General features: G+C 44.1%; 1 protein-coding gene across 10 annotated transcripts in view; it reads left to right on the top strand.

Annotated features, from left to right (window-relative positions):
- LOC138480764 (uncharacterized) overlaps positions 1 to 27,385 on the top strand; it is an 807,842-nt gene that overhangs the window by 533,603 nt on the left and 246,854 nt on the right. For all 10 annotated transcript variants that reach the window (XM_069612499.1, XM_069612500.1, XM_069612505.1 and 7 more), the window contains one exon: positions 10,706 to 10,828. In XM_069612499.1, coding sequence (XP_069468600.1) covers positions 10,706 to 10,828 — 123 coding nt within the window. The remainder of the gene's footprint in view (positions 1 to 10,705; positions 10,829 to 27,385) is intronic.

The raw sequence follows: 27,385 nt of genomic DNA on the forward strand, positions 1-27,385 counted from the left end.
GGTGCAGCTACAAGACTTGCAATGTGACCATGGACTTGTCGGAAGAAGGCTTGGCAACCAATATCTGCTACTGCCCTGGTACAGCCCTGTCCTGTGGAAGATCTCCAGCAGTCCTGTGAAGGAGCTGCAACCCATGGAGTGGAGTGGACATCGATTGTCAATGTCACCTTGGAGTCCTGCAAAGAAGAGCCTTCGGAAGTGCCCCAGGACTGCCTTGTGGCTGACCAGCTCTAAGTTTTGGCTACTGTGCTGCCAACATCACTGTTCTGAGTTGAGGAAGGCACTTGGGGGCTCCTCAGCTTATGCTACAAGACTTACCGCTGCAGGATTTTGTGGACCAAGGAGACCCAAGATAGGGGGGAAGTCTGACCACAATAAGTGAGTCCCTTTGTGTTGCTGTGTCACAGTGACTAACATGTGAAATTGCTTACCTGTGTCAATTCCTGTCCAGAGAGGGGCTCTGCCATGGGTTTTGCTGCATTTCTCCACTGAGAGTCCTTGCACCTGCATCAGACACCAAGCGGAGAGCTGTTAGAACCTGGAAACACTGGGGATCAAGGGCTGAAGCTGATGGTGGGAAAATTGACCTTGGACCTTCTTCAACAGACCTGCCAAGTCTCATGAAGAATCAAAGCACAGGGGATGAGTTATAAAGATACTTACCTGTCCCCTTAAACACATTTTAAATGTATGCTAACTTTTATAGAACTTTTGGCTTTGCCATAGCTGGTTCACACAAGCACTCCAAAAATTGTCAACACATTTGTTAGCTAATTTAACTCATCCCTGACACTTGGAACTATTTCGACAGAAGGCCCCCAGGCAACTTAGGGTTGGACTCCTGAAGTTAGGGTTCAGTCTCTGTAGATTATAGTACAAATATGTACCTGTACCTTCCTTTTCAGGGGTTTGACATGTATTTGACCTGCACCAGTAATTGTTTGTATGTATCTAATCTTTAGTATTGTGTGATAATATTACCTGTTAGTAGTCATTTTTCACTGTGTGTTTTAGTCATAAGTAAAGAAGTATTTTTCATACCTGATTGGCTAAGTGTAATCTTTGTCTGTAGCACTGTGTACTAATTGAGGACCCCTCCTAGCTCACCACCTCTTGAGATAGCCTAGACCACTTGTCTAGCTACCTTGAACTGGTTTGGCTACAGCTCCACAGAGTTGTTCCTATCATAATATCGGTTGGCCTTCTATACATTTGTCCACCAGACCAGAGTATAGAAAATTAGTCCTAATACCTCCCTACTGAGTCTGTTCCACCCCCGTACTTAGCATGTGGTCCCCTTCACCGGCATCCCCTGGCACTTGACCACCTGGCTACCCCTTGGTGCTTGCCTAGCTCCTTAGCCCTCTTCTTCCGCTCCTCCCCCACCCCTGTATATGTATGCCACCCTTTGACACATACCTCCCTCCCACCCTTTCATTAAACCCTTCCTCTGTGACGTACCTTTGCCACCCCAACTTCCATACCTCTTGCACTCATATTTACTGCACCTGTATTATCTAAATGACACCAGGCCTAGTAGGACCGTTGCATGCTATACATTTGACATGGAATTGGCTGAAAGGGGTGCCTGGTTAGCAGGTCACCCTTTCAGAGATAGAATTATCTGTATAATTTTATTATTATAAAAAAACTGTCATTATCAATGGACCAGCAGCAATGTAATTCACTCAAGAAGGAGGAATCAAAGAATCCTGTGACATGGAAAACAGGATTTTTAAGTATTAAAACAAAAAACGGCCTGCACAGGTATTTTCCAATAAAAACAGCTTTAAAAAGCCAAAATGAAAAAAGATACCACTGCTCACAGAAAAATGTCAGGAAAGCCAAACCTGATGTGTATGGGTCACCAAAGCAAATGTATATTATGTTCCACCCAGAAAACTCCTGTATACATGTGAAGAGACACTTACTTCAGGAAAAACCTGTTCTGGCTGAGTTTTAAACTTCACAATGAAATGCCCTACTTCCAGCAGGATGTCGCACCTCCCAGCTAAAAACCCTGCAATAAGATGTGATGCTGTTGGAGGTGATACCACTTTGCTATACTGCAGACTGGCCGGCAGGAGAGCAGAGATTTCAAAACAAGGCAATCCTTGGCTAAGGCATGACAAAAAGGTGTGAGCCCTTGTGGCACCAACTTCAAAAGAGCCCACACCACTTCAAAGAGACTTATTAAAAAATAACTCTGGCCACAGGCTGAGCCCAGGAAGACAGATGGCTGTTGCGGATGAAGCAGCCGTCCCACATGTTGATCAAACACTCACAATTTTTTTAAAAGACTATCTTCATTTTAGGCATTTTGCACAGCCATCAGACTGAGGATTGATCTCAATTGTATGCCATTGTTGATGTAATTTACAAGCGATTTTGGGGATATAAATTGCATTTGCCTGGGACTCTGGAAACTGTAATGGCCAGTTAGACTAGGTTGCTGGCTGATCTGGACATGTCACAAATGTAAAAGTGGGTGAAAAAGATGGAAAATGAAATTGGGAATATGCTTGATGACTTACTTATTCATAACTGTAGTACATTTTACATGTGGTGATACTACATCGTACGGATTTGGCGGTTGACTTTCTAATTCCCCATGATCAACTAAAACTGAATATATGTTTCATATGGCAGTGGCTAGTACAATTCTGAAGTTATGATACATAACTAGTTTTTGCCAAAACATTGAAATGAGAACAAAGGATGGTAATAAAAGGGGGAAAGACAGATGGTACTCCAAAATGCCTAAACCAATCCTGACGGTGGGGCGAAGAGAAAGAGAGAAACTGCCCTATCCTGGCAGCAGGGATTATTGAAGGATACTTCCCCTAGATAGTAAAATTAGTGATGTAATTTCTGCTATACAAGGGGGTCTGTATTAGGACAGACACACACAACAACCGGGGAAGACAGAAAAAGGAAGATGGACAGAAGGCTGCTGAACCTTACCATCTTTGAGAGTGCAGTGACTAGACCCTTGCCCTTTCTTTCCAGAGTGTCCTGAGATCCATCTGGCTTTCCTCAAACTTAAACAAGGGCTTGCTATGTAAGTAGCAAAAACCCAGCACTAAATTGCATAAGCCCTTATTTTTGTATGAGTGCATTCAATATTTCCCCCTTGAAAGCCCCAAATTGCCAGAGTAGTCCAGCCATCTCCCCATGCAAGAAGTTCTTGTTTGCCTGTGTATGTTAGCATATCTCCTTTGAAAAAACCCTCATTTGACTGTGTAAATCCTTAGTATTGTTTAAAGTAAATCACTTAATTCCCCCATTGAATTTCACGGATCAGGATTTTGAAATTCGAAACCAAACATCCCTGTCTAGTGTCATTAAAGTTTTGCCTCAAAATAATGATTCCCATTGTGAGCTGAAAACTAAATTTGCCCTTGTATTGTGTGTGTTACCAAACAAATTCCTATTTGCATCTGTCAGTTTAAACCTCAACTGGTTTCATTGGTGTGAGCAATCCCTTTGCCTAGAAGTCTACCTCTTATGTGCCTCTGTCATTGTCAATGAAATCCGATGTTCCTATTGTAAACTGAAACCTATCCCTGAGCTGCCTGTTATTGTAAGCCTCAGTGTAAACAAATTTCTGTTTTGCCACTGTATTTTTCCTTTGCATTTGCTTTCTCCCAAAACCGATTTTCCCACTTCATTTGTATTTTGTCCTGGCGTGCTGATTAGTATTCTCTAACTTTGCCTATCTTCTAAGTGCAAGCAAGACGCATTTTCTTCTATTCTGTTCCCTAGCAGTTGTGAGAAATAATCAAAACCCCATTCTTCCCTTTCTTTGCTAGCTTCCCATCTTGTGATGGTGGGATTCACCCCAAATCCGATTTCCCCCTATATTTCTATTCCTTGCCACTGCCTTCCATTCAAAAGAATCAAGTTCAATTGAGGTTTGGGGGAGTGTTAAACTGTTGGTGCTATCACTTCGTGGTAACTTCTTCTTTTTCTGTTCTGCCATTTAAAAAAAAGGATGTTGTGGGGGATATTCCCTGTGCACCTACCTGGCAGAGAAGCTCTGCCTTTTATACTATTCACTATATGTTTTTGTCGAAACCTACATTTGATTGCTGTAATAACTTCATAGTGATTGAAGAAAATTTTGATGACCACTCTATTCTTGACTGTGCTGTTGAAGTGAATATTATTCAAAAGGAAGTTCCGTTTGAGCAGCAACTTTTAAGTAATGCCCAATGAAATCAAATAATAAGATTTGATAGAGGGGGTCCGAACCTTATAGAGAACTTAGAAAAGACTACGAAAGACCTTTCAGATTTCCAACTATTAAAATACTGTAACCCGGGTCACTTCATTGAGTTGTTGTGGAAAATAAATCCGCCTGGTGAAGGGGAATTTAAGCAGAGTGAACATCATATACACCCGTTGAATGCTTAACTTCTGGGGGGAAAAAAGAAAAAAGAATTAAAAAAGCTATGCTAAAGAAAAGGATAGGACAAGATGATCTACGATATGAGACTGAGATTAAAATAATAAATAACACCAATAGAAATTGGTTGAGGTCTAATAAAGCTCTGATACTCCAAAAAGAAGGGGAGGAAATGTTAAATGCAATCTCCAGGAACAATTCGTGGAATTTTTGGACCATTATAAATTCTATGAATAATACACCAAACCAAACGCACTGCACAATTATTCAAGAACAGTCCTGGATAGAGCATTTTTCTAAAATATACGGTCCACCAGAAACAGTAGAACCAGACGTTATCTCCTACTCGGATTGGTCACTATCGTGCTCCAGAGATGATATTATGAAATTGATCAATATCAGTATCCAGGGCTGCGGGTCCTAATGGGATAAGTAATGCGGTTTTGAAACTGAACGCACCCCTTTGGGCGAGGATTCTAAAGATCTTGTTCAACAATATAATTAGTTCCAAACGAATCCCTGAATCTTGGAGGTCCTCAATAATTGTTCCAATCTATAAAAAGAGAGACAGATTGGTAGCCTCTAACTATCGTCCCATCTCCCTCTTGGATGCCGATGGCAACATTTTTGCAGGACTAGCATTGGGTGACCTGCAGCAATGGGCAAAAACAAAAGGGATTATCTCAAAACAGCATACAGGAATTAGAAGAGGTATATCTACTGCTCTGAGTGGATTAATCCTTAGCTGTGTCACGGTAGATTCCACCATAAGAGGAGGTATTCCTGTATTTTGGGCTTGGATCGATCTTTCTCAAGCCTTCGATTCAATCAACAGAAACCGCTTGTGGAGGAAACTACAAAACTATGGAATTCTGCCAAGTCTACTCGCAATCATAATAGAATCACATCAGAATTCATCCCTCAGAATCAGGTTTACCACCTCAGGTTCCCTAACGCAACTAGTCAGTATAGAAAGAGGAGTGCAGCAGGGCTTTCTGCTAGCCCCACTCGTCTTTCTTTTATATCTTTCGGACTTGTTGCCCTTGCTCAAGGGGATTGTCATGATTAGCCCGCAGGTTGGCCACATGAAAATCAATTGGATCGCATATGCCGATGATTTCGTTATATTAGACAATACTCCGATGGGTCTACAGCTCATTCTTCTAAGTGCCTTCTCGGTGTATACCCTTCAGCATGATCTGAAAATCAATCCTAAGAAGTCAAACATAACGATTTTTAAACGTCCGATGAAAAAACTGGAGCCGTTCACCTGGCACCTGGGCTTTCAGTCTATCCCAATCATCAACAAAGTTGCTAATTTAAGCACAAAGGTGACCGCGTTCTCAACTAAAAAATATCCATTGGAATCATTACTCCTAAAAATCACACCAAAGTTCTCCATTGTTACTATGATAACATTCTACACTAGCAAGGTGGTCCCAATTACGATCTATGGTATTGAACAGAACTTACGTGCCTATGATATTGGTTGGGTGAACATAGAAGCCAGAATCTGGAAAAAATCACTGGCAATCCCATGTTGTATTCCCATGGCTAGTATGAAATATGAGCTGGGCTTATGCTCTTTGCTATCATACTTGGATTGGAAATGGATTGCAATATACATATTAATCCTAGATCTCCCTCTCCTGCTCTTTGTATGAGGAAATTGCAATATCTATGCAGAGTTCAGATAATTGATTCTTGAATATTTTTAGAGCCAATTGTGATAGAATATTACATAATATTGAAACAAATATTGAAACCTTATTGCAAAATCCTATGAAAGTGAAAGAGTGCCTCAAATAAATTGACTGGATAAGAACCATTGACAATATGAGAAGTAAATCCTGTGCAAACATTTGTCATCGGCAGGACACTTCTCCCACTCTGCGGTCACATGGATCCAATCTTTTCTGGACAATAGGACCATGCGGGTCTTCTCTCCCCTAGCAGCGGCTGACCCCATCCCCATCACCTGCGGTGTCCCACAAGGATCCTGTGTCTCACCCACTCTGTACAATATATTCACAAAGCCCCTATTCGATAAGCTGGACAATCTGGGTGTCACCTACACGAACTACGCAGATGACACCCAGATACTCCTCACTTTATCAGGTAACTACAACGTGGACGCCAAATGGATCAATGAAGTCTTCTCCATCATTCAGGCATGGATGGCCACACATGGCCTGTGCCTGAATGATGATAAGACCGAACTGCTTCTTGTCGGCTCACCTAACACCATCCGAAAACTCTGTCCCGGCTACACTAGCTTTACTATTGACGGTAACACCATACCCATCGCCAAGAGCGTAAAAACCCTCAGTTTCTACCTAGACGCGAATACCAACCTAGCTAAACAAATTAATATGACTGCCTCAGCCACTGCCTACACTGGTAAATTAATTAGGGCCTGCAGACCATTGATCTCCCCTAACAACTGCCTCATCTTAGCCAGAGCACTCATTCAATCCAAACTTGACTACTGTAATAGCCTCTATGTAGGTGCCAACAAAACAGTAATCAATAAATTACAAGTCCTACAAAACAACGCACTCCGTGCCGCCCTACATCTACCCAGAAGAGAACACATCTCCGCCACTAGAACTGCATGCAAATGGCTTTCCATCCAACAAAAAATAGACCTGAAAACCATATGCCTTACATACAAAGCTCTTAACCATCTTGCCCCGCCCTATCTCTCTAACAAATTTACATTAAGACAGAACACTAGAACTAGCAGATCGTCTAACACACTACAACTAACAGTGCCCAAATACTCCCTCAAAAGAGCCGGTGGATCCAGCTTCCCAGCTCTGGCATCACAACTCTGGAACACTATTCCACTGGATATCAAATCTACACCCACTTTCCAACCCTTCAGAACTAAGGTCATCACTTGGTTACTCAACAAATAACCTACCAACCATGTATGTATGCATACCTAATGTACAAATGTTTCCTATGTTGTTTGCCTATTATTATCTATGCACTAACTGCCTTCCTGTCAACCTTCCTATGCCTTACTACTACTGTACTATTGTCCCCTTCTGTTATCTGTAACCTGATGTTCAAAGCGCACATATACCCCTGGGTCAAGAGCGCTATACAAATAAATAAACAAACAAACAAACAAACAAACAGAAGTGCAAAGGTATCGTCATGTTTCACACGATTAGATGAACCACGATCGATCATACCACCATACTTGAAGAGATCTTCAGAAACAAGAACTCAAATGGACGATTCCGCCTGAATTTAATACATACACGAGAAGTTCTGCATGTCAGAGATAAATGAAAATACCCTTCAGATATCTGTGATAGGTGTGATCAAATGGAGAGACAAAAGATTCAGAATTTGTGTTCAGAATGCAAGGGCACTTGGAATCTGAGATTTCAAAGATTCCAAGGGTTTGTACATGATATCGGTGCCCTTGACTCTAAAGGTTTCTGGGACAGACTTTCATCTGGATATGAAAAGTTTCTCACAGAGGAGGTGGATAATTTTTTAAGAGATTTGGATTTAATAGAAACTAAATGATTCATCCAATGTATTCTATAGTACTTGATATGGTTTTTCTTACGCTTTTTTTATTTACTTCTCCTTGTATGTATTTTTAATAATAATTTCTGTTTTTATCTGCTTTGTTTTAATCAATTTCTTTTTTGTAACTCAATGTGTGAACAGTCACGATTTTGGTATACTGCTGTTGGGTAAAACACAATAAATAATAAAAAATAATAATAAATAAACTGTGACAAAATCAGTTTCAGCATGTGGTACACTGGGAGCAGATGATATGAGGAACCAGAAGCCTCAGGCTTGGCACCAACACCCTCTTCTTCCCAGAGCTGCCAGTTTATTGCTCATCTTGTCTGTGCCACCTCTGTTTACCTATAACACTTGCAGGTGAAGCAAAATCAGGGCATATGTCTTTCTAAAATTATACATTTGAGAAATGACCCGTTTGCATTAGAAATTACTCCCAAGTGTAAAAAATAGGGGGGGTCATACAATACTTATCAGACTGTGAAAATTATGCAATATATAGTTGTTTATTTTATTTTTTACATGAATTGCTCTTCCCGCATGATTAAGTTCCCAGAAACCTGCAATAATCCTACGTCGTGTTTGCATTCTGTGACTTGTAGTCCTGGATTAATAATGGGAAAAGCAAAACTACAAGTCCCCGAATACAAAGACTCCCAAGAGTAATGAGTCACATCCCAGCAGCAATCATCATCCCACGCTGTAAACATTGACTGATACATTGCATTAGTCATTCCCCCTTCAGATGTGGTCATTGCCCCTTGCAGCAATCATCCCTCCCCCACCATCAACTATGATTGGTCACTAGCATAGTCACTTGTAAATCCAGCTCTTCATCCTGCAAATCTTCATTAAATTCCAAACTCTGAATATCTCTGAATATCTCTGCCCACGTGCAGAGTCCCAGGACACCTTTAACATTTAAATAATAGCCATCTACTATCCCATAATATATAAAAATGCCCATCTTGTTTTGGCTATCACTTCTCCATATAAGAAAAGCAGTGTAATAAAACTGCATTACTAAACACCTTTCCAAAGCGATACAAAAGAGAACAAAGCACCAAAAACAGCCTTAGCAAAACATATAAACACAAAGTCTTTTTCTGATCAGAGAGAGTGCTAGCTGATCTCATGCCCCCTGCCAGCAGCTGAAGTCACACATTCTTAAATATAGCAATGAGAGGGCAGACATAAGAGATACCATTTATGCCCCTAATGGATGATGGGAGGTGGGCAAGGTGTTCATGGAATCAAGAACATACTTCTAGGAATGCCCCTTTTCTTGAAGTTCATGGCTGAATGGATGTGGCTGGGCCACATTTTAACTTTTTCTATAAAATTCTCCATTTGATGGAATTGCGCAGCTGAATGGCTTAGTGAACCCCCGTCCCCTCCAGCCTCACCCCAGCAATCCTGCTATTTGAGCGGTGAGACATTCCCACGCTCACAGCTGTACATTCCCTATTTCTTTGCAAGTTTTTTTTTCTTGTTGTGGGTTGTAGTCTCTGCACCTATGTTGGGTGGACACGCCCCCTCTGTGACTCACCAGATGCTCTCCCACCGGAACGTACCGCCACTTTGCTGGATTGCGCTCCATGCTAAATCGCTCTCTTTACATTTCTGCTCTTCGTCTTTAGTTTCCATGGTCCATGGTCTTGTTGAAAACATCTCCCTACACTCTTCTTTCCAGACTCTGTGATCGTCGGCTCGCAGCAGCCTTCCTGTCTGCCTCCTCTATGCTCCCTCCAGCTTTCGCTCCTTCTCACTATTGGTTCCTAGAAACATTGAATAACCACCCCACCCCGGAGCTTAAAAGCTATTCTATTAGAGGAACTGTTGCAGACCAGGCTCAAGTTCACTTACTAAGGCATAAAGGGGAGTCTCTAACACTCCACTTTATCTTCCCCAACCTGCCTTTACTGGTGACGTCATGCAGGAATGTATATATGTGTAAATTGTACCTCAATGTCTATGTAATGTGCTTCGGTCGGGCTCGTAAATGATGCCCCGAGGCATTACCTGACCGTTAATGCCCCCCCTCCTCGGGTTACATTGCTTAATTATAAACCTTTCACCATTATTTTCGGGCTCACTTGGGGTATAATCCAGCAGCTCTTCAGCAATGAAGAGGAGCTCTCTGTGGTAAGTGGGCAGCAAGCAACGTCTTGTAGGCAATTTACCCGAGACCCATTTTAAATCTACCTTTTGTTTATTTTAAGCTTGCATTTCTTTATTTGCAAGAACATAGCGCTTTGACAAGATGCACTCTATGCAAGGTCCTATTGTAAAAACCATAGACCCCCTCTTACAGTTGTTGCTACTTTATGCTGGTGATGAAGAGGGGGCTGCCCTCAATATCAAGATGGAGGGCACAGACATGCAGTGCATACATTTAATCACAATTTACAGTACAGAAACATATGGTCAGATGTGTAGGCAACGTATGACAGTCTGGCAAGCAAGAGTCTGGCTTGTGGACACTGATCCCATGAGAACACTCAGCGATCACAAGCACTTAGGACCTTGGGAGAGTGCAGTAGTTACTTAAGGAGGGCAATGGGGATCGGAGAACAGCTTCAGGGGTACCTCCATTGGTGGGCTGTTGTGGGGTGATCTGCTGTTGTGAGGACATTTAAAAGGATTGTGCTTAAGATGTTTGATCTCTGGCAGCAATGTTGGAGAAGCTGTGATTGTTCTTCCTTCTTTACCCCACGAGAAACCTTTTGCGTCTTTTACCAGGTGATGACGATAGCACACCAATCCCTCCAATGAGTAGCAGCAAAGGCGGTGTCACCACGGTTTGGCCTGGCGGCACAGGAGAGGATGGATCGCAGTCCAGCAGAGCACCGACTACTAAAAAAGGTATGATGCCATGTTTCCCCAAGTGCAGCACAAAAAGGTGTTCTAGGCAATCAGTAGTATTTGCCAAAGCTGAGTGTCTTCCTAGAGCCGTATAACAACTGTGGGTCGACACCATGGGGATCCCTCAAGGAGAAGGAGGGTGTTCTTTATATGCCACTCTCACCTTTTATATAATTTCTTCTATTGCTCAAAGGGTAATAGCTGGGCACTGGGCAGTTACATTATATCCACAGTCTGCTGCTAAACACAAAGCCAGGGTGACCATGGGAAGGCATTGACGGCCTTTGCTCTAGAATGATTGCAAGACTGGAGTGGGATGGGGTCATTGGGAGGGAGGGTGTGATCGCGTGCTGATTTACACAAGCTGACTTGTTTGCCTGTTGTGTAGTCTCCATATCAGCCTGCCACCTGGCAGATAATGTTACTTGCTTGAGAAGCGAGAATTCCACAAGAGATGCACTTCTCTTTTCGCTGTTTTGAAACCTCTGAATAGTTGAATACCCATTGGGGTTCAGGTCCACTGTTTCATCTGCCACCTTATCTGCAGGATGTGCCTGTTAGGCAGAGTGGCATACACTGCACAACTGTTCAGACCAGGACACTATCACAAGTCTTGCCCCACTAGTGGGGCTGTCCTTATACAGAAGAACTAGTGTAATGTCGTCTCTTTATAGCTTTGCTTTCTTTCCAGCATAAATCATATCCTCAGACTTGTTTTCTACCTTTGTAGCACTGGGAAAATAGTTATAGTTAAATATCAGCCACATAGCAGTAGCAATTAATAGCTCTGCCTGAGACCTCGAAATCCATAGTGTTTATAAGACCGGCCATGCTTTGAAATTTAGAGTCACTGCTAGTGTGTTTAAAACATGCTATGAGTTCAATCACACTCGCCCCATAGGAGACCCATTCAAATAAGTATGAGCTCCAATTCTGCTCTCCAACTGCACAGAATGTTTTCTTCGGATGCTGTGCCATCTCACACATGTTCCTGCACATCAACATGTTGCTAAGCAGCGTGGGGGTCATTCAGCCACTGTCTTCGACATTAAAAGGGGCCCCATATCTCACTCTGGGGCCATAGGGGGCTTATTGTCTGCAGACTGCAGATGTAGGAGAGCTGTATGCATGTAGGGTGTACAGTGCAAAACATGCACCAGAAAAATTCTAAAATGCACTACCTGTAATAGTACATTATCTAATAGCATGAGAGTTCACCTGACTATATTTCAAGGTTTCTTCTATTGATATCATCAGAGGTCCAAGTGAAGTACGCTACTTTACTCTTGCTTTTTCTTTGTTTACTGTTAACAGATCCACTGCACTTTAAAGACATTTTCACTGTTCCGAACCGCCCTTTCTAAGCTGAAACGTACCTCTTCATTTGATTAACCCTAACAGTTACAGCTAAACTGAAATCTGGTTCATTGTACAGTCATACACCCTTGAGATGAGGCTTGGATGAGCTCCATCTGGCTGCCTCTTAACTATAGGAAGCTGGAGGAGGTTCTACTAACACTAGGACATTACCTGTCGCATCATCCCATCTCCCCCTGATTTTTAGAAAGCTTGCCAAATTGTTAGTTCAGGTTAAATGCATAGATAATACAGCTGATAAAATGATGGGCCATTTCCGCAGGATTTTATTTTAACATTAGGTGACTACATGGGAGCCACGGCTTCAAGCCACGTGGGAAGCGTTTATTTATAGTAAGAGCCTTAGGACCTCATTATGAGTATGATGGTAAGTGGTAAAATTGTGTTTACCTCCATTTTTACTATTACGCCAAATGATGAGTCGCCTAAAATTGGCATTAATTCCACAGGTGGATATTCCTGCAGTAGAATTTGCCCCAGAGGTAATTCCTCCAACAATTTTCGGAATTCGCCCTGTGGCCAAGCCCGTCTGCGGAATTACCTCCAAAAAAAATAACACTGTATTTCCAATGAATTACAAATCTGCAATCCCTGGAATTTCCTCCAAAAAGAAGAGGAATAACAAACAAAAACACAAAAGATTTACTTCCACCAAAATGGTGTAGGTACATGCAGACAGGTCACTGAAATCAAGGTGCAGGTGCACCAGATCATCTCAAGTGGAGTATATAAGGGCCACACCCTCCCCAACACACATCCAGCCATACAATTCCCATGATGCAATGACAGAAATGCACAGTACAGCCCTAGTACACTGTCTGACCCACCACATGAGCACAGACACTACTCATGTGATGACAGGTATCCTACCATGCAAGGCAACACAATGCATTCAGGACACCCACCAAAACCATATTAAAAAGGCACTTCAACACCATAACTGAAACGTGATTTGCAGATGACATGACACTGACAAATCCTTGATTAAAGATGGATCCTGCAATGCGACTGACTGTAAATGTACCATGTATGAAGAGTCACATCAACCTCACACAGTCCATGTTTTTCTTGCATGGGAAACTGCTCACCCAAAGTCACCATGGCTGAAGATGCAGGTTGGAACCATGGCAAACCACAGTAGGAGGCCTACCGTGATGCGCAGAGGAGGACAAGTCCATGCATTGAGTGCAATTGTGGATTTAAGAAATATGGGCATGGCAGAGATCCATGCGTAGGTGTGAAAGTCTTACTCTTTCTGCCTGCCTCGTCACGTGATTTGGTCACCATGAAATCAGACTCTTCTTCATGTATTTTCGTGTATTTGATTCAATTCTGCCAGTCTTCCACCATCTGTGGCTTATCTTGACCTTTCTGAACAGGATACTCTGTTCTTTTCTCCTTAATTGTATCCACTGTTGGCCGTTTCCAGCCAGATACGACCTTGGCTTCTTGGCATGGTTACTCTCAGCGGAGTTTCATTCTGTCTTAATTCTCGATTTGTTTGCTGCGACACTCTCCTATTGAGACCTTTAGTAACCTTTGTTCAATTCTGCAAATGTGCATGGTGGAATTATACTCCTATATAAAGTGCTTTTGAGGTATATATATATATATATATTTGTATATGTTGGCGCTTGCTGCAATCTTTTAACTACTAAGCATAAGCAAGCTTCATGATTTCTTTGCTTCTTGCGGTTTCTTGCATCTGTACACGGTTAAACTAACTGAGTATCTTCATCATGTATATGGCATAAGTTTCTTCATTTTGGGCTCAACATGTCATTTATCCATAGTATCTCCTTTTGATTTCATCATCCATCAGTATTCTCTAGTCTTATATCATCTATATGTGTGTCCATCCGATGTCTTATTATGACGTCACCATTCGTCTTCCTTTATTATCTTCTTGGCTTCTTCGGGTATTCCATTCTGACAACCGTCATTTTGTCTTGACTGTAGATATGTTTTTCTGTCATGGTGCATGCCCCCAAAACCCTGAAAACCGCGAGCCCAGCCCAGACTCTGGTATCCTTTCGGACTTCCCAGGCCCCAGCTAGGCTCACCTGGGCTCAGTCTTGGCGCCGATGGCGCCAGGCTCATGGTAAGCGTTAAATACATGGTCCATTTATTTGGCTCTGAGATGCTGAGCCATTCAGTACAGGATGTGGCTTGGGACTATTTTTCCTGAGAGGCAGGATACGATGAAGGGGACTATTCTCCTGGAACTACTTGCAAGGCTATTTAAACCTCACCTTGCAAACTGAGCACGCTTCGCGTTAATCTGCACTCCTGCAGCGTAACGCTCACCGTGTCAGTTCTTGCTTCCTTTCTGCCACGCCCGTCCAGAGTCTTCTATCCATCGGCACCTGTGAAAATAGAAGAACAAGAGTTATTCAGGCATTGAAGGCCTTACCCGCAGAACATCCGGACCTCGCCTTCACGCTTATCCAAGGGCCGCTGCATCTGTGGAAGATCAGAATAGAAGGTACCCTCTCGGGTAGCGATGCACCTGACTCGGCCTCATCCAGGAACTCCAGCGAGCAGTCCTCCATCATTCTGCCTCGCTCCGCATCTCGACACTGTCGGTCGGATCTTCCATCTTCTTCCTGGAAAAGCGCAGCACCTGCCGAACAGAAAAAAACAAAGCAGGTTAGTCACACACAAGATGGCTAAAATAATGCGAACTATTAGCGCATCTCGCACAGCGCTTTACTTACCGGCAAGAATCCTGCAAATCATTGTCAGGAGAGTCATCCATCATCCGAAAACCACTTTTGTGCCGCACCTGAAAGACAAAAAAACAAACATTAGATATCTTGCATGCAAGGACTTAAAGCAGCTATTTCAAGGAGTTATTGGAATAGAGACTTACCTGCTTACTCCGGTCCATCCACTGCAGCAACCTCCATCGGATCAGTGAAGTAACTCAATCCTGGAACTTCTGAGTAACCGCGCCCCTGCCAGAGAGTGTGCAGGACGGAGAGCTCACCCATATAATAGACAAGGTGAGCCAGGGAAAGAGAAGGATAACACGGAAAGAGGTGAAAACCAAAACAAACTCCATACAGTTGGCTAATATCTTATTTCAACTTGCAGACGAATATCTCCTGAGGCAAAACAGAAGGGAAGACGCAAGCAGACCCTCATTAAGCAGAACAACACCACTGCAGACATCATACTTCGCACACAAGCACCCCCCCCGTGGAGCCCAGGTGAGCGTGACATTTTATCAATGGATACCTTATTGTCCAGGTTTTCGGAGGTATCGATACTTGAATAGGTGCTGTTACTCTTATAGGCACTGGGCAGAGCTCAAGCGCTGCTCTCTACTGGTTTGTTTGTTCTTCATACGTCACATATTTTTGCGTGAAAGTACCGGGTACTATGAAAGGGGTGACTGGAGTGGGGACGACACTTGGCACTTCCTCTTCACTCCCATCTCTGGGCAATTTATCGACCACTCTCACTTCCTTCTTGGTATCTACTTTTATTTCATCCTCTGGATTTAGACATCTTGGTCTGAAGAAATACTTCCTTGGGGTCCATATCTTTATGACTCCCTTCAAGCATCCTGCTATTCTCACATGCTCAACCTTGTTCCATGTCATTAGTTGACATTCTCCACTTGGATTACAATAGATCCATCTTCCCACATATGTTCTATCTTTTCTAGGATAAAGGAACTTTGTTCCTTCTGGTGCATAAATGCTGGCCTTCACAAAATCTCTTATTTCCTTGTCAGTAAGGTCCTTGGGCTGCCATCCTGACTCAACATCAATCATGATTTTCATCCCTATCGCCTTCTTGGCACTGAGATATTATTAACTTGATTACACAGAATCCAAGCAATATCATCACCAACAGGGCTCCTAGGAACTTGATTGCATCTGCCATCCATTGTGGAACCCATCGGATTTTGTAGTTGTGTCAGCATGCTTATCGCTTCTGTTAAGGTTCCATTTTCGTCATCATGTGAAGATGTGAAGGTGTAAATGTGCAACATGAATCTCCAATGTTTGCACAAACACCTCCATCCATAGCTGTAATCATGTCTAGGACATATCTGTTCTGGAGAGTCATTAGTCGAATTGCTCTCAGCTCTTCTCTGATTGCATTAATTTATTTTATGGTCATGTTGATGGTCTGCAGTAATTTCCATCTGGTTATCTGCAACCATTTAGTATTTGCTCCAACCTGAATTCTTGGCATCAGAATTGTTGTGAACACTGATGAGGGTAGGTTGAACAACCTATGTTCATATGGGATTGCATCAAAGGCTTCCATTGATTTGGCAGAGAAGTAATTTTTTCTCTTCATTTGTCTCATTAGTTCCACAGATTGTCATGATGCCTACCCCCGGGGACCCAGACCAAGTCCAGCAACCCCGGAAGCAGGCATCAAGTTATTCCAAGCAAGCCCAACAACCCCTGCTAGGGGCTATTTGGGTGCAGTCCTGGCGTCTATGTCGCCAAGCTCATACGAAGAATCAGTCCTGGTGCCGTAGGCGCCAGGCTCATAGATTAAAACTTACCTGATGCAGACCAGGCTGCAAACTTACCTGATGCAGACCATGCTGCAAGAGCTCCAAGCCAAAAGAGGATTGAAAGGGACTACTTTACCTAGGGACTATTTTTTACTCGGGTGGGGCTGGGGAGGAATACTTACCTGGGACTACTTTGGAGGCTATTTAAACCACGCCCAAAGAGCAGCACACGCTTCGCGTTATTCTGCAACCAGCAGCGTAACGCTCACCATGCCTGCAAGTTTGCATCCAGTCTTCTGCCACGCCCGCCTCGAGTCTGGAGCTCCTAGAAAAAGGGAGAAAGAAGGAGAAAAAGTTAGAACAAGAGCAATACCTTTGATCCTTACCTGAATTCCCGATCCATCGCGCCTTTCGAGCTGGAAGAAAGAAGTTTTTTTATGCGCGTCGCCTCGCCTGCTGCAGCGCCGCGCTGAACTCAACAGCCTTCGCAGCATCTTCACATTCCACTGCATCCTTCTGCATGTTCCCGCCGCACTCCGGCACCTAAGGGGAAGACAAGAACAGCAAGGTGAGCCAAGGGAATACACAGAGGCAATATTAGTTACCCCCCATAGACTTACCTGATTTTACCACCGGGGGTACTATTCCTCTTCACGGGTCGGCGCAGGTTCCACTGCATCCTCGCCGAACACCAGCCCCTAAGGGGAAACAAAAGGACAGCAAGGTGAAACAAAGGGACAAACAAGGGGAAACATCCTCACCACAATAGACTTACCTGATTTTACCACCAGAGGCATTATTCCCCGAGACTTCATACTTTCTCTCAGCGCCTGAATAAGGGAGAAAGCAACAGGTTACATATGGACATTATTTTATCGAACTGTGTTGGATAATACAAATCCTTACCTGAATATTACCGGTGGCCACGAGGAACTCTTCGCTAGGGTCAAGCTGCAACCTGCAAGGAATCGGACAGAGTGAAAGTCAGACATCTCAACTCTTACGAACTACATACTTACGGCGTCTTGCCGGGAATCTCAGAGTCAATATTGTTCTGGAACTCACCAATTCCTTCGAGCCAGTGAAGCAACTGGTTATCTACGTGCCCCTGTGCTCAATGCAGGATGGAGAGCTCATCTTTCCAAACCATCAGGTGAGACTATAAGAGGGGACATCAAAGGTGATCAGTGGGGAGAACAGCGGGAGTGGGGGGTGGTTAACTCTCAACTCCACGGGTGGTTAATTCCCTTTCTCCATTTGCAGAAGAATATTCCTACGGGCCAAGCAAACAAAGCTAGGTGGGCCAGTCCAGTCCGTCATCTCGGCACTACACGTCACATTGGTGGAGACTACAGCTGTCCAGTTCAGATCGACGCCCCTGTGGGAGCCAGGTGAGCATAACACAGATCTCTTCTTCCTCAGGTGAGCATCTGCTTTCGGTAAACTGTCAATATTCAGATCACTTTTTGGGATCACCAAAGCTGGAACATGGACATTCACAAATGTACATATACCTCCCCAATTCTTCAGCAATCTGATATATGCTTTAGATCCACACACCCAATAATGATCCATGATCACTGCAGTTCCATGCATCATTCCTGTAGCAACGAAGATTTAACCACAGCTCTGATTCGCTCCCATTTTTCTTGTACCATTGTTTCTAAAGCATAGTTTGGAACTATCCAATGGCACTATCTCCAAGGGTCCTCCTATGTCTTCGACCCCTGTCAGTAGTCTGGCAAGCCTCGGCCATAATGGCTTGCATATCATTTATTCTTTCAAATGTTTCTTTGTAGTATCCAATGATCATCCATGCTCTGCAGATCACCACTCCTTTCTCCCATCTGTCGGGAGAAAGCACTGTTCCCCAAATTTGTATTTGACCTCTGTCCTTCCATCTTCGAGCGTCTTCTGTAGATTTTCCTTTGATCTTAAGTTTTTTGTTTGTTTCTCTTCTGACCTCTGCTCCTTTCACTCCAGGCTTCTCATATCTGATCATAATATTCTTTGTTTTGCCAATATTTCTCAATTGTTTTATTTTTATTTTTTATTTTTATTGGTTTAGAAAAACCTTTAAAAAGTACAAAACAAAATTGCAACACATCAATAGAACCCACACACTCCCTCCAAAACGTCTACAACTATATCATAGTTTCCGTCGATTGCACTAAGTGTCCTGTGGGGGGTGACACGGGATCCCTACCGCTGGATTTATTGCCACTTAAGGTGTGAGGTTCATTTCAGCAAGACAGGTTATCAAGTCTTTCAAGAACGTTACTAGCCCGAACATAAGTTTGCATTCTGTACCATCAAACATGGATTTCCACCAGTCATCAGCAGAGTAAGTTTGGCGTGCCCAGAAGAGAGGTCCAAACAGTCCGGTTCGTAGCTATCAAAACTTCGGACAAAACAGAGTTAGATGTTTTAGAGTTTCTGTAGGTTTTTCACAAAAGCGACAAATTAAGTTAAGGTTTTCTTTCGTATTCCAGGTTCTAGTACGATCTTTAGTAAAATAAAGATTGAGTCTAAATTGTAGGAAGAGCAGTCTGGAGTTTTGATCTGGCGATTGGGACAAGTAAGGCTGTAATTTGTCATACGCTCTTGCTTCCGAAGGAACATCCATCATAAAGCGAGAGCTTGCTCTGTCTGAGCAGGTTAGATGCCAGTCTGCTCTCCATAACTTTAACTTCGCTTTGTCTGGGTTTTCCAACAAGGTCGTGATCTTTATGTTATTTGCGTCAAGTACTTCAAGACATAGTTTACTCCATTTGGAGAGAACCGTGTAGTCAGGATCGGTGTTTGGCTTATGTAAAATTTTGAATTGTAGTGCTGGATTGGTTATAAGGGATTTCCTGTAGAGGGTTGGTAGATTCCAACACACTCTAGCATGTATGGATATCAAGCCCAGTTTGTATCTTATGTTACAAGTGGGGCAGCCCTTAGGAAGATGCAGAGCTCTAGACCAAAATCTATTCTCCAGTGTATTCCACAAGTCATGTGGGCAGCCAAACATGTTTTCTGCACCATGGATGAGTGCCGGAACAGCCTTTTGGCGTTAGAAGTCCAGCATATGCCTGTTTCGTGCTTCTTCGTTTGTGAGTTGACAGATTACGGAGGATCAATATTTTGCATTTTTGCATGTTGATACAAAGCCCGTTCTTGCTGACATATCTTTCCAGGGCATCCAGCTTGCGCTCAAGCCCAATAGGTGTGGCATCTAAGAGGATCAGGTCATCGGCATAAATGAGCCATCCAATATGCGGTCCGTGAATTTTGGGAGGAAAAGCTGCCACCGCATTAAATGTGTCTCCAATGTCTGAAATGAAGAGGTTGAAGATAATTGCTGCCAAGGGGCAGCCCTCTTTCACGCATTTGTAAGTTCTGATTGATGATGTTAGAGTACCTCCTTGATCCAGTCTGATTTGGATGGTCGTGTTGGAGTGCAGTTCCTTTATTGCAGCGAGAAGGCTAGGTGGACACTTCCAGGCTTCCAGTTTGTCCCACAAGGTTTGACGGTCTACACTGTCGAAAGCATGGGAGAAATCAATTGCTGCCATGTAAATTTCAGAGTTAGTTCTAATGGTTTCCATTTTTAGTAAGTTCAACAGAAGAGTGTTAAGGCCACATCCGACACCTTTCACAAAGCCAGCTTGCCGACAGTCGATATAGTTGTTTTCAGTTGACCAAGATAGCAGCATTTGTTGTAATTGTCTTGCGTAGGTTTTTCCCAGTACGTCGAGGAGTGATGAGTCGGTAATCTTTTGGATCAGACCTGTTGCCTTTTTTAAAAATGGGTACAATAATGGCACTTTTCCACGATTTTGGTGTTGCACGTTTAATTGTTATTCTTTTGAATAGTGTGATGCAGAAGTCTACCCATGCACCAGGATTTAGTTTTATGGTATGATTCATGAGTCCGTCTGGTCCCGGAGCTCTCGAAGCATGGTATTTATTTATTTAACTCAGGATGTCGACTTTATCAAACTTCAGCTCCCAAGGCTCCTGATTTTCAGGATTTTAATCGATTTCAACTTTATTAGTGCTAAACATTTCCGTATAATATTTAACCCAGGTTTCTTCAGAAATGGGTGAGGCTTGTAGTGCGTCCTGAGGAGCAGAAAGGTTGTTAATAAGGCTCCAATATTTGGAGGAGTTCTTGTTCTTGAGTTTTATCAGCTTCTCCTCCGAGTCGTGCTGTAAGCGATCCGCGTTATGAGCCTTACTCCAGTTCTTCTTATCTCACCATGTAACAAACAAACATTTATGCTGCAACACTTGGATGTCAAACTTATGTTTGTGGCACAACTTTCGCTGTTTGAGGCCCTGTTTATGTTCCGAAAATTGAGACAGAAGATGTTGATATTCTATTGTGTCAGGTGTTAACATCATGGTGGATACAATCGAGTTAACATCAGTCGTTTTGAAGTTAAGTCTTATCCTGCCAGAACGAAAGGAGATGGCATGAGGCCATATTGTTTGCATTGTGGTGTTTGGATGTTAAAAGTCATCTTCAGCATGTCATGGTCACTGTGGTCCATCTGGTGACCTCTAAGCGGCTAGCCTTTGTTAGAAAAGATTCGGAAACAAACAAATAATCCAGTGTTGAGGACTGCTGGTCTCGGCTCCATGTAGGATTAGCTGGAATGCCGCCAAACAGATTCCCGTTCAGAAGTGCCAACTTACGGGAGTCCATTTCTGAAAACCATGTATGGGACGCTAGATCATTGGCCTTCCTTCTATGAGACTTTGTTGTAGTGTTGATGTCAAAATTCAGACAGTCGATGTTTAGATCTCCACAGATTATTATTTGTGCGACACATGAGTTTTCTAATATCATGTCTACAATGGTGGTCACGTGATCGATGAATGGAACTATTCCTGTGGCGTTCTCGTTCCAATATAGATTAATGATGTATAGGAAGTCATGCTTGCGAGGTCCAGGTATCATCACTTTGGCGGTCTGAATGTAAGGGGTGACTTCTTTGTCTCAACAATTCTAAGGCCAGATTCTTTTTTTACAGCAATTAAAAGCCCAGCCATTGGTCTTCCTTTTGGCTGTTTGAGCGCAGGATTTAGAGCTATCTCGAACAGCGGTGAGGCAGGGCATTCCGTTAGCCATGTTTCTTGTAAACATATCAAGTCTAAGTCACACATCCAGGGTGTATGGAACAGGTGGACAAAGCCACGCGTGTTCCAGGATCCAAGTGTCATAGACGGACTATCTAACGGTTCCTGGCGTTACTTGCTCTGTTTCTTATTAAGAGTAGAAGAAAGCCATGGCCAGTTGCCACTGTCGGGTGTACATCTTGTTGAGTCCTCCTGCGCAGCTGTATCAGAGTTTCCACTTACGCCCTCAATGGTTACTTTTATTTTCTCGTCTGCTGTGAAATTGGCTGCCTCCACGATTTTAGGTGTGGAGTTGGTCTCAGGCAATGCGAGAGACTCTAAGTGTACTTGTGTTCTTTCTTTTACATTTGTTGTGAATGTCCTGATGTGATTTTGGGGGACTTTGAGGCAAGAACCATTAGTTAAGGGCTCAGGGGACGACACAGCTTGGGGCTTAGTGTATAGTTTAAATCCCAAAGACAGCAGCATTAGGCCTGCTTCCAACAGTATGTCCTGTATTATTCTTGATGCGAGATGCAGAGTCACCATATCGTTTCTTTTTTCTGAATGAAATTCCACGATTTTCAGATCGTCCGGAAGAATCGTTCTCAGACTGGGCACGAGATGGAACAGCCTAGTTATATAGTGACGTTTCAAAAACAGATCATCAGTTGAGTCTACTCTTTCCATATTCAGTTTTTGATATAGGGAGAACTTTTTTGTGATTCTGGAGTTTGTCGTATCGCGTTATGTAGTGGTCTGGATTGCATCAGAGGTGTAAATGTGAGGGTGCAGTAAGTCTTGCGTTATGCGCCTTGGATGGTAGTTTAAGAACTCGTTGATTTTGTGGGAGACAGAAGTTACCTTAGATGGTTGAGATTCGCAAATAGTTGCAGGAGCCTTCGTAGCCGTGATTTTGGCACGCTTTTCCTCCATTGTCAAAAAGGGGGTACCCATATTTGTGTTCTTGTTTGAACCTAAGATGGCTGATTTCATTAACGTACAGGTTCTCTGGGGTTTCGGTGATGAAGGAGCTCTTGGTAACTCAGCGAGTAAAGGCTTAACTGGAGTATTACTGCGTGTGTTTGAAAGAGCGATTTCTGTCAAGTCAGAGGCTGAGGGACCTCTTCTTTATCCTCGTATGTCGATAAATTGATCAGGTCAGATTCATCATTCTGAGACCTATCAATGGGAGTGGAATTGACATTTGAGCTTGAGGCTTCACACACCACTTTTGATTTCTGAAGATTGAGTTCCTTACACCCAGTGTTATTGTGGACAGTTAGGTTTACGGTTTTTATGCTGCGCAAGAATTTTCTGGAACCGTTCCCACGCCGCATTTTGGTGGCTGGTTGATGTTTGAATTTTCTTTTACTCGCTTGGGTTTTTCCAAAAGCAAAGGTGATGGTTGGAATTGGAATCGCTGGATGTTGAGCTCCTTTAAAGATGTCAAATACCCCCACATTCTTGGAGGAGCTAACATCTACCGGTCCTGTTACGTCGATGCCGTCTTTTGCGCTTTTGCCAGTGGTCTGGAGGGCAATGTTCGAGGATGAGGCCATTTGAGGGTTTGTGAGGGAGGGGTTGCTAGATTGGCAACTATATGCAAAAGCTTCGCCAAAAGAGGATATGAGCTGCAATGTTGAGTCCTCAGCAAGACCATCTGACAAACTGTGTGAGCATTTATGGAGACACTGGCACTAACTGTAGTTTTTTTGTTTTTGGATTGAAGGTCTTTAGATGTCAATACGGCGGCAGACAGGTTGGAACCTAGGAGCAAGACATTCTTCGTCGTTTTGATAGTGTGCCTCTCAAGTACTGTCGAGCTGAATGAAGGCTTGTTCGGGCAGCGCATCCTATCATGAGAGTCCGCCATAAGGGCTGCGGTCATATTTGCTTCTGGTTGAGGGAGCCCAGAGAGCTCTTGCGTAACTATCAGGTCACGAGTTGCAGAAGGCATTGCCTTCAGACCGCGGTCAGTTGGAACTGGCTTGGTGTTGACTGAAGTTGAGACGTACACCAGTTCTTTATCTTGGGAGTCTGTGCCAGGGTGAGGTGACTCGTTGTCGGTGTTTTGCATATGGGGCTCGGACTAAATAGTCCTAAATAGTTTCAAACCTTCTTTAGCTACTTCGCCAAGAGGTTTTTTTGTCCTCATTGTTTTTGGTTTGGACAGAAATGGTATTTATCATGGACTCCATTTTGCTGGTTAAGGTAGTTAAGTCTTCTTTGCAGAGGGTATCCTTCCTCTCAACATCATTTAGTTTAGTGTTGAGAGATGCAGTTAGTGTTGTGAGATCTTTGATTTTTCATTTATGTGTTTGTAAAGTTTAATGAAGGGAGCAATGGATATGCCCATTGATGCCATAATGGTCACCTGAAGGTCTCTGGCCAAGGTTGAATCTCTAGAGGTTGTGGCGTTCTGATTACTGTTTGTCTGTTTGTGCATACAATGACGTGATTTTCAGATAGTGACGCTGCATTAATGAGGAATCGGTGGATGAAGTGTCCGATACAGAGGAGTCTGTGATCAGGTGGTCAGTGGCCTTCGAGGTTTGAAGTCCGGACTCAGGTGCTAAGGGCACAAGGCCATTTTTTGGTGAGCACTGAGCAGCTCGAGAGCCGAATTTCGGCTTTTTCCTCCGGGAGCATTGCATCGTGGAAGAGCTGCTTGCGCGGTTCATCCTGCGTTTAGTGCCAGCAGCGTCTCTGGTTGTAGGTTTAGCTGCAAGGTCAGAACCTGCAGCCAGAGCGTAAGTTGTTTTCGTTTGCGGGGGACAATGAGGATTTACATAGGCTGCGGTTTCGGCTCAGTGATTTTGCCGAGCCTTGTTGATCTGTGCTAAGTCAGATATCAGCTTGTCGACAATATCACATGAATTGCAGCAATTTTCTGTGATGTATGCAGGGAGAATTGCGCTTGTAAGTTTTGGATATTCAGGTAGGAATAAAGTTGGAGGAGACAGGGCAGATTGTTTTACCTGAACATCAGCAGACAGTGTGACATCATAGAAAACGTCATCACTGTGGAAACCGTCGGCTCTCTCCTGGAGATTAGCCAAAGCACTGAGGTATATTGAGCGGCCGGGCTTAGGTGAGACTATCTCTGGAGCCAAGTCTACAGTTAGAGGTAGATCCTGCTCCACACTACAACCCGACAGAGTTTTGTTGCTGATGCGTGTCTGCTCCGTCGGCCTGTCCAAGTGGGGAATAGAAGGGCAGAGCTCCAAAGAATCAGCATTGGTTGATTTAGCTTTGGAGTTGGTGCAGCACCCTCCGTCCCCGGAACAGGCCAAGTCTGTGTCTCCTGATTTCGTGGCACCCTCACAAATTTTGGCCTTAGTCATAGTTACTGCCAGTTCGAGAGTTCCGCTTAGTTTAGGAGAAGCACATTTAGGAGTACATTCAGGAAGTGTGGTGGGATTAGAGACCTAAGAGGTCTTAGAGGGCTTAGCGTTAGTCAAGGTCACACTTTCACTTTCATTTTCGCTGTTAGTGCAGCATGTTAATGAGGATGCACGGGGCATGGAATCTATGTGTTCATCTACATCTAAAGCTGCAGCGTCCTGGCTGTAGGGGTGCGACAGACATACTTGGTCTTGGTGAACTTGATGTTGCTGGAAGGCTGGTAAATTAGCTGCGTCCTGCAGTTCCTCGAGGGGTTTCATCTTATTCATTTGAGCCCGCGTTTAGAAAAATGTCTGCGCTGGTGCTGGGACGTCAGGCATTCCTGAGAGACGGCTCATAGTCATTAGCTATGAGCAGGAGGAAGGAGGAAGGAGGGGCGGGGGCTCCCCTGACTCCGCCCACTCACCAAACAGCAAAACAGTAACTCCTCGCCCTTTCTCCTGAGGGCTTACGCCGCAACGGCGTTAGAGGCGGCCTTCTCACGCTCACCTGGTCTCCACGGGGGCATAGCACGTAGTCGTATGACCGATATCTGTACTGGCGTAGTTTTGATGGTATGATGGTGTCCTCTCCCCTGTTATCTCCCCTGGAGGCGTTAGCCTGCAATGTTGAAACAAGATGTTAGCTAATGAGTGAGTTGGATTGGTCCCACTTCCTGCAACCTCCTGATGCCCGACTCCTCTCCTGCTCACCTTTGAGTTTGGTGAGGTTGGCTCTCGGTCAAGCTTGACCTTCAGCAGGGGCGCAGTAGGCTCAGTCTTTCTCTGGGCACAGTTACTTCACTGTTCCTGAGTGGCTGTTGCTGTGTTTCGGGAATGCTTAAATTAATCAGGTAAGTCTCTATCCCAATGACAGCTTGGTATAGATGCTCAAAGTCTTATTTTCCCAAGAGTTAAACGTGTTTTGTCTTTCTTGCAGATGCGGTTTTGTACGGAAGTTTAGAAGAAGAATTGACTCTTCTAGGATGCTGAACTGGTTGCCTCCAGGTGAGTATTAGCATGGACGAGTTGCGCTGGATGGCTGAACAATTGTTCGTTTTTGTATTGTGTGCGACTAACCTGCTGTTTTCTGTTCCCTTTTTGCAGGCGCGGCCCCAAGATGAAGAATGGAGGAACCGCTCCGAAGTAACCAGGAGGAATGCAGAATCCCGGGTGAGTATTGGATGCCTGCGCGGAAGTCCTTTCCCAACAGGGGTGGTGGTTAGAAGACCAGCTGGAGATGAGACCAATGGACGGAATTGCAGGTAAGGCCTCTTGTAGCTGTAGTAACACCTGTTCTTCTCCTTTTCTTCTTCCAGGCATCGATGGATGGAAAGCTCAGACGGGCGTGGCTGTAGAAACTCGAGGGCAGAGCAGACACGGTGAGCGTTACGCTGCAGGAGTACAGAATAATGCAAAGCGTGTTCTGCCTGCAGGGTGAGGCTTAAATAGCCTTGCAAGTAGTTCCAGGTAAAGTAGTCCCTTTACCACACCCTGTCTCTCAGGAAAAGTAGTCCCTCTGCCAAACCCTGGATATACAGAAAGGCTCAGCCTCAATAGGCAGATTAAGTAGTTCCATAAGTTCAGTCCATTTCATGAGGCTGGCGCCAACGGCACCAGGACTGAGTCCATGAGGCTCTGGGGCATGTCCTTGGGGCCTGACAACTCCTTCTGGGTGACAGGGACTCGGGTGGGCCCAACAGTTTCTGGGGTTTCGGAGCACGCACCATGACAGCCTTATGTAGACAGCTGACCGGCAGGTCTTTAAAGGCACATGCACCTCGAAGTAGAGTCTCCACTCACCACAGCAAAACAGTAACTCCTTGCCTTTTCTCCTGAGGGCTTAGGCCGAAAGGGCGTTAGAGGTGGCCTTATGTAGACAGCTGACCGGCAGGTCTTTAAAGGCACACGCACCTCGAAGTAGAGTCTCCACTCAACACAGCAAAACAGTAACTCTTCGCCCTTTCTCCTGAGGGCTTACGCCGCAAGGGCATTAGAGGCAGCCTTATGTAGACAGCTGACCGGCAGGTCTTTAAAGGCACACGCACCTCGAAGTAGAGTCTCCAGTCGCTACAGCAAAACAGTAACCCCTCGCCATTTCTCCCTCAGCTCTGTCTGGAGCTCGGTAGAACTCATCTTTATGTCTTGGACATAATCATCTTCATCTGGATCAGTTGCTTCACTTGCCCATTTGAGCGAAGC

The sequence above is a fragment of the Ambystoma mexicanum genome, chromosome 5p (genome assembly GCF_040938575.1).
Source record: "Ambystoma mexicanum isolate Mex_15411 chromosome 5p, UKY_AmexF1_1, whole genome shotgun sequence".
Classification (NCBI taxonomy): Eukaryota; Metazoa; Chordata; class Amphibia; order Caudata; family Ambystomatidae; genus Ambystoma; species Ambystoma mexicanum.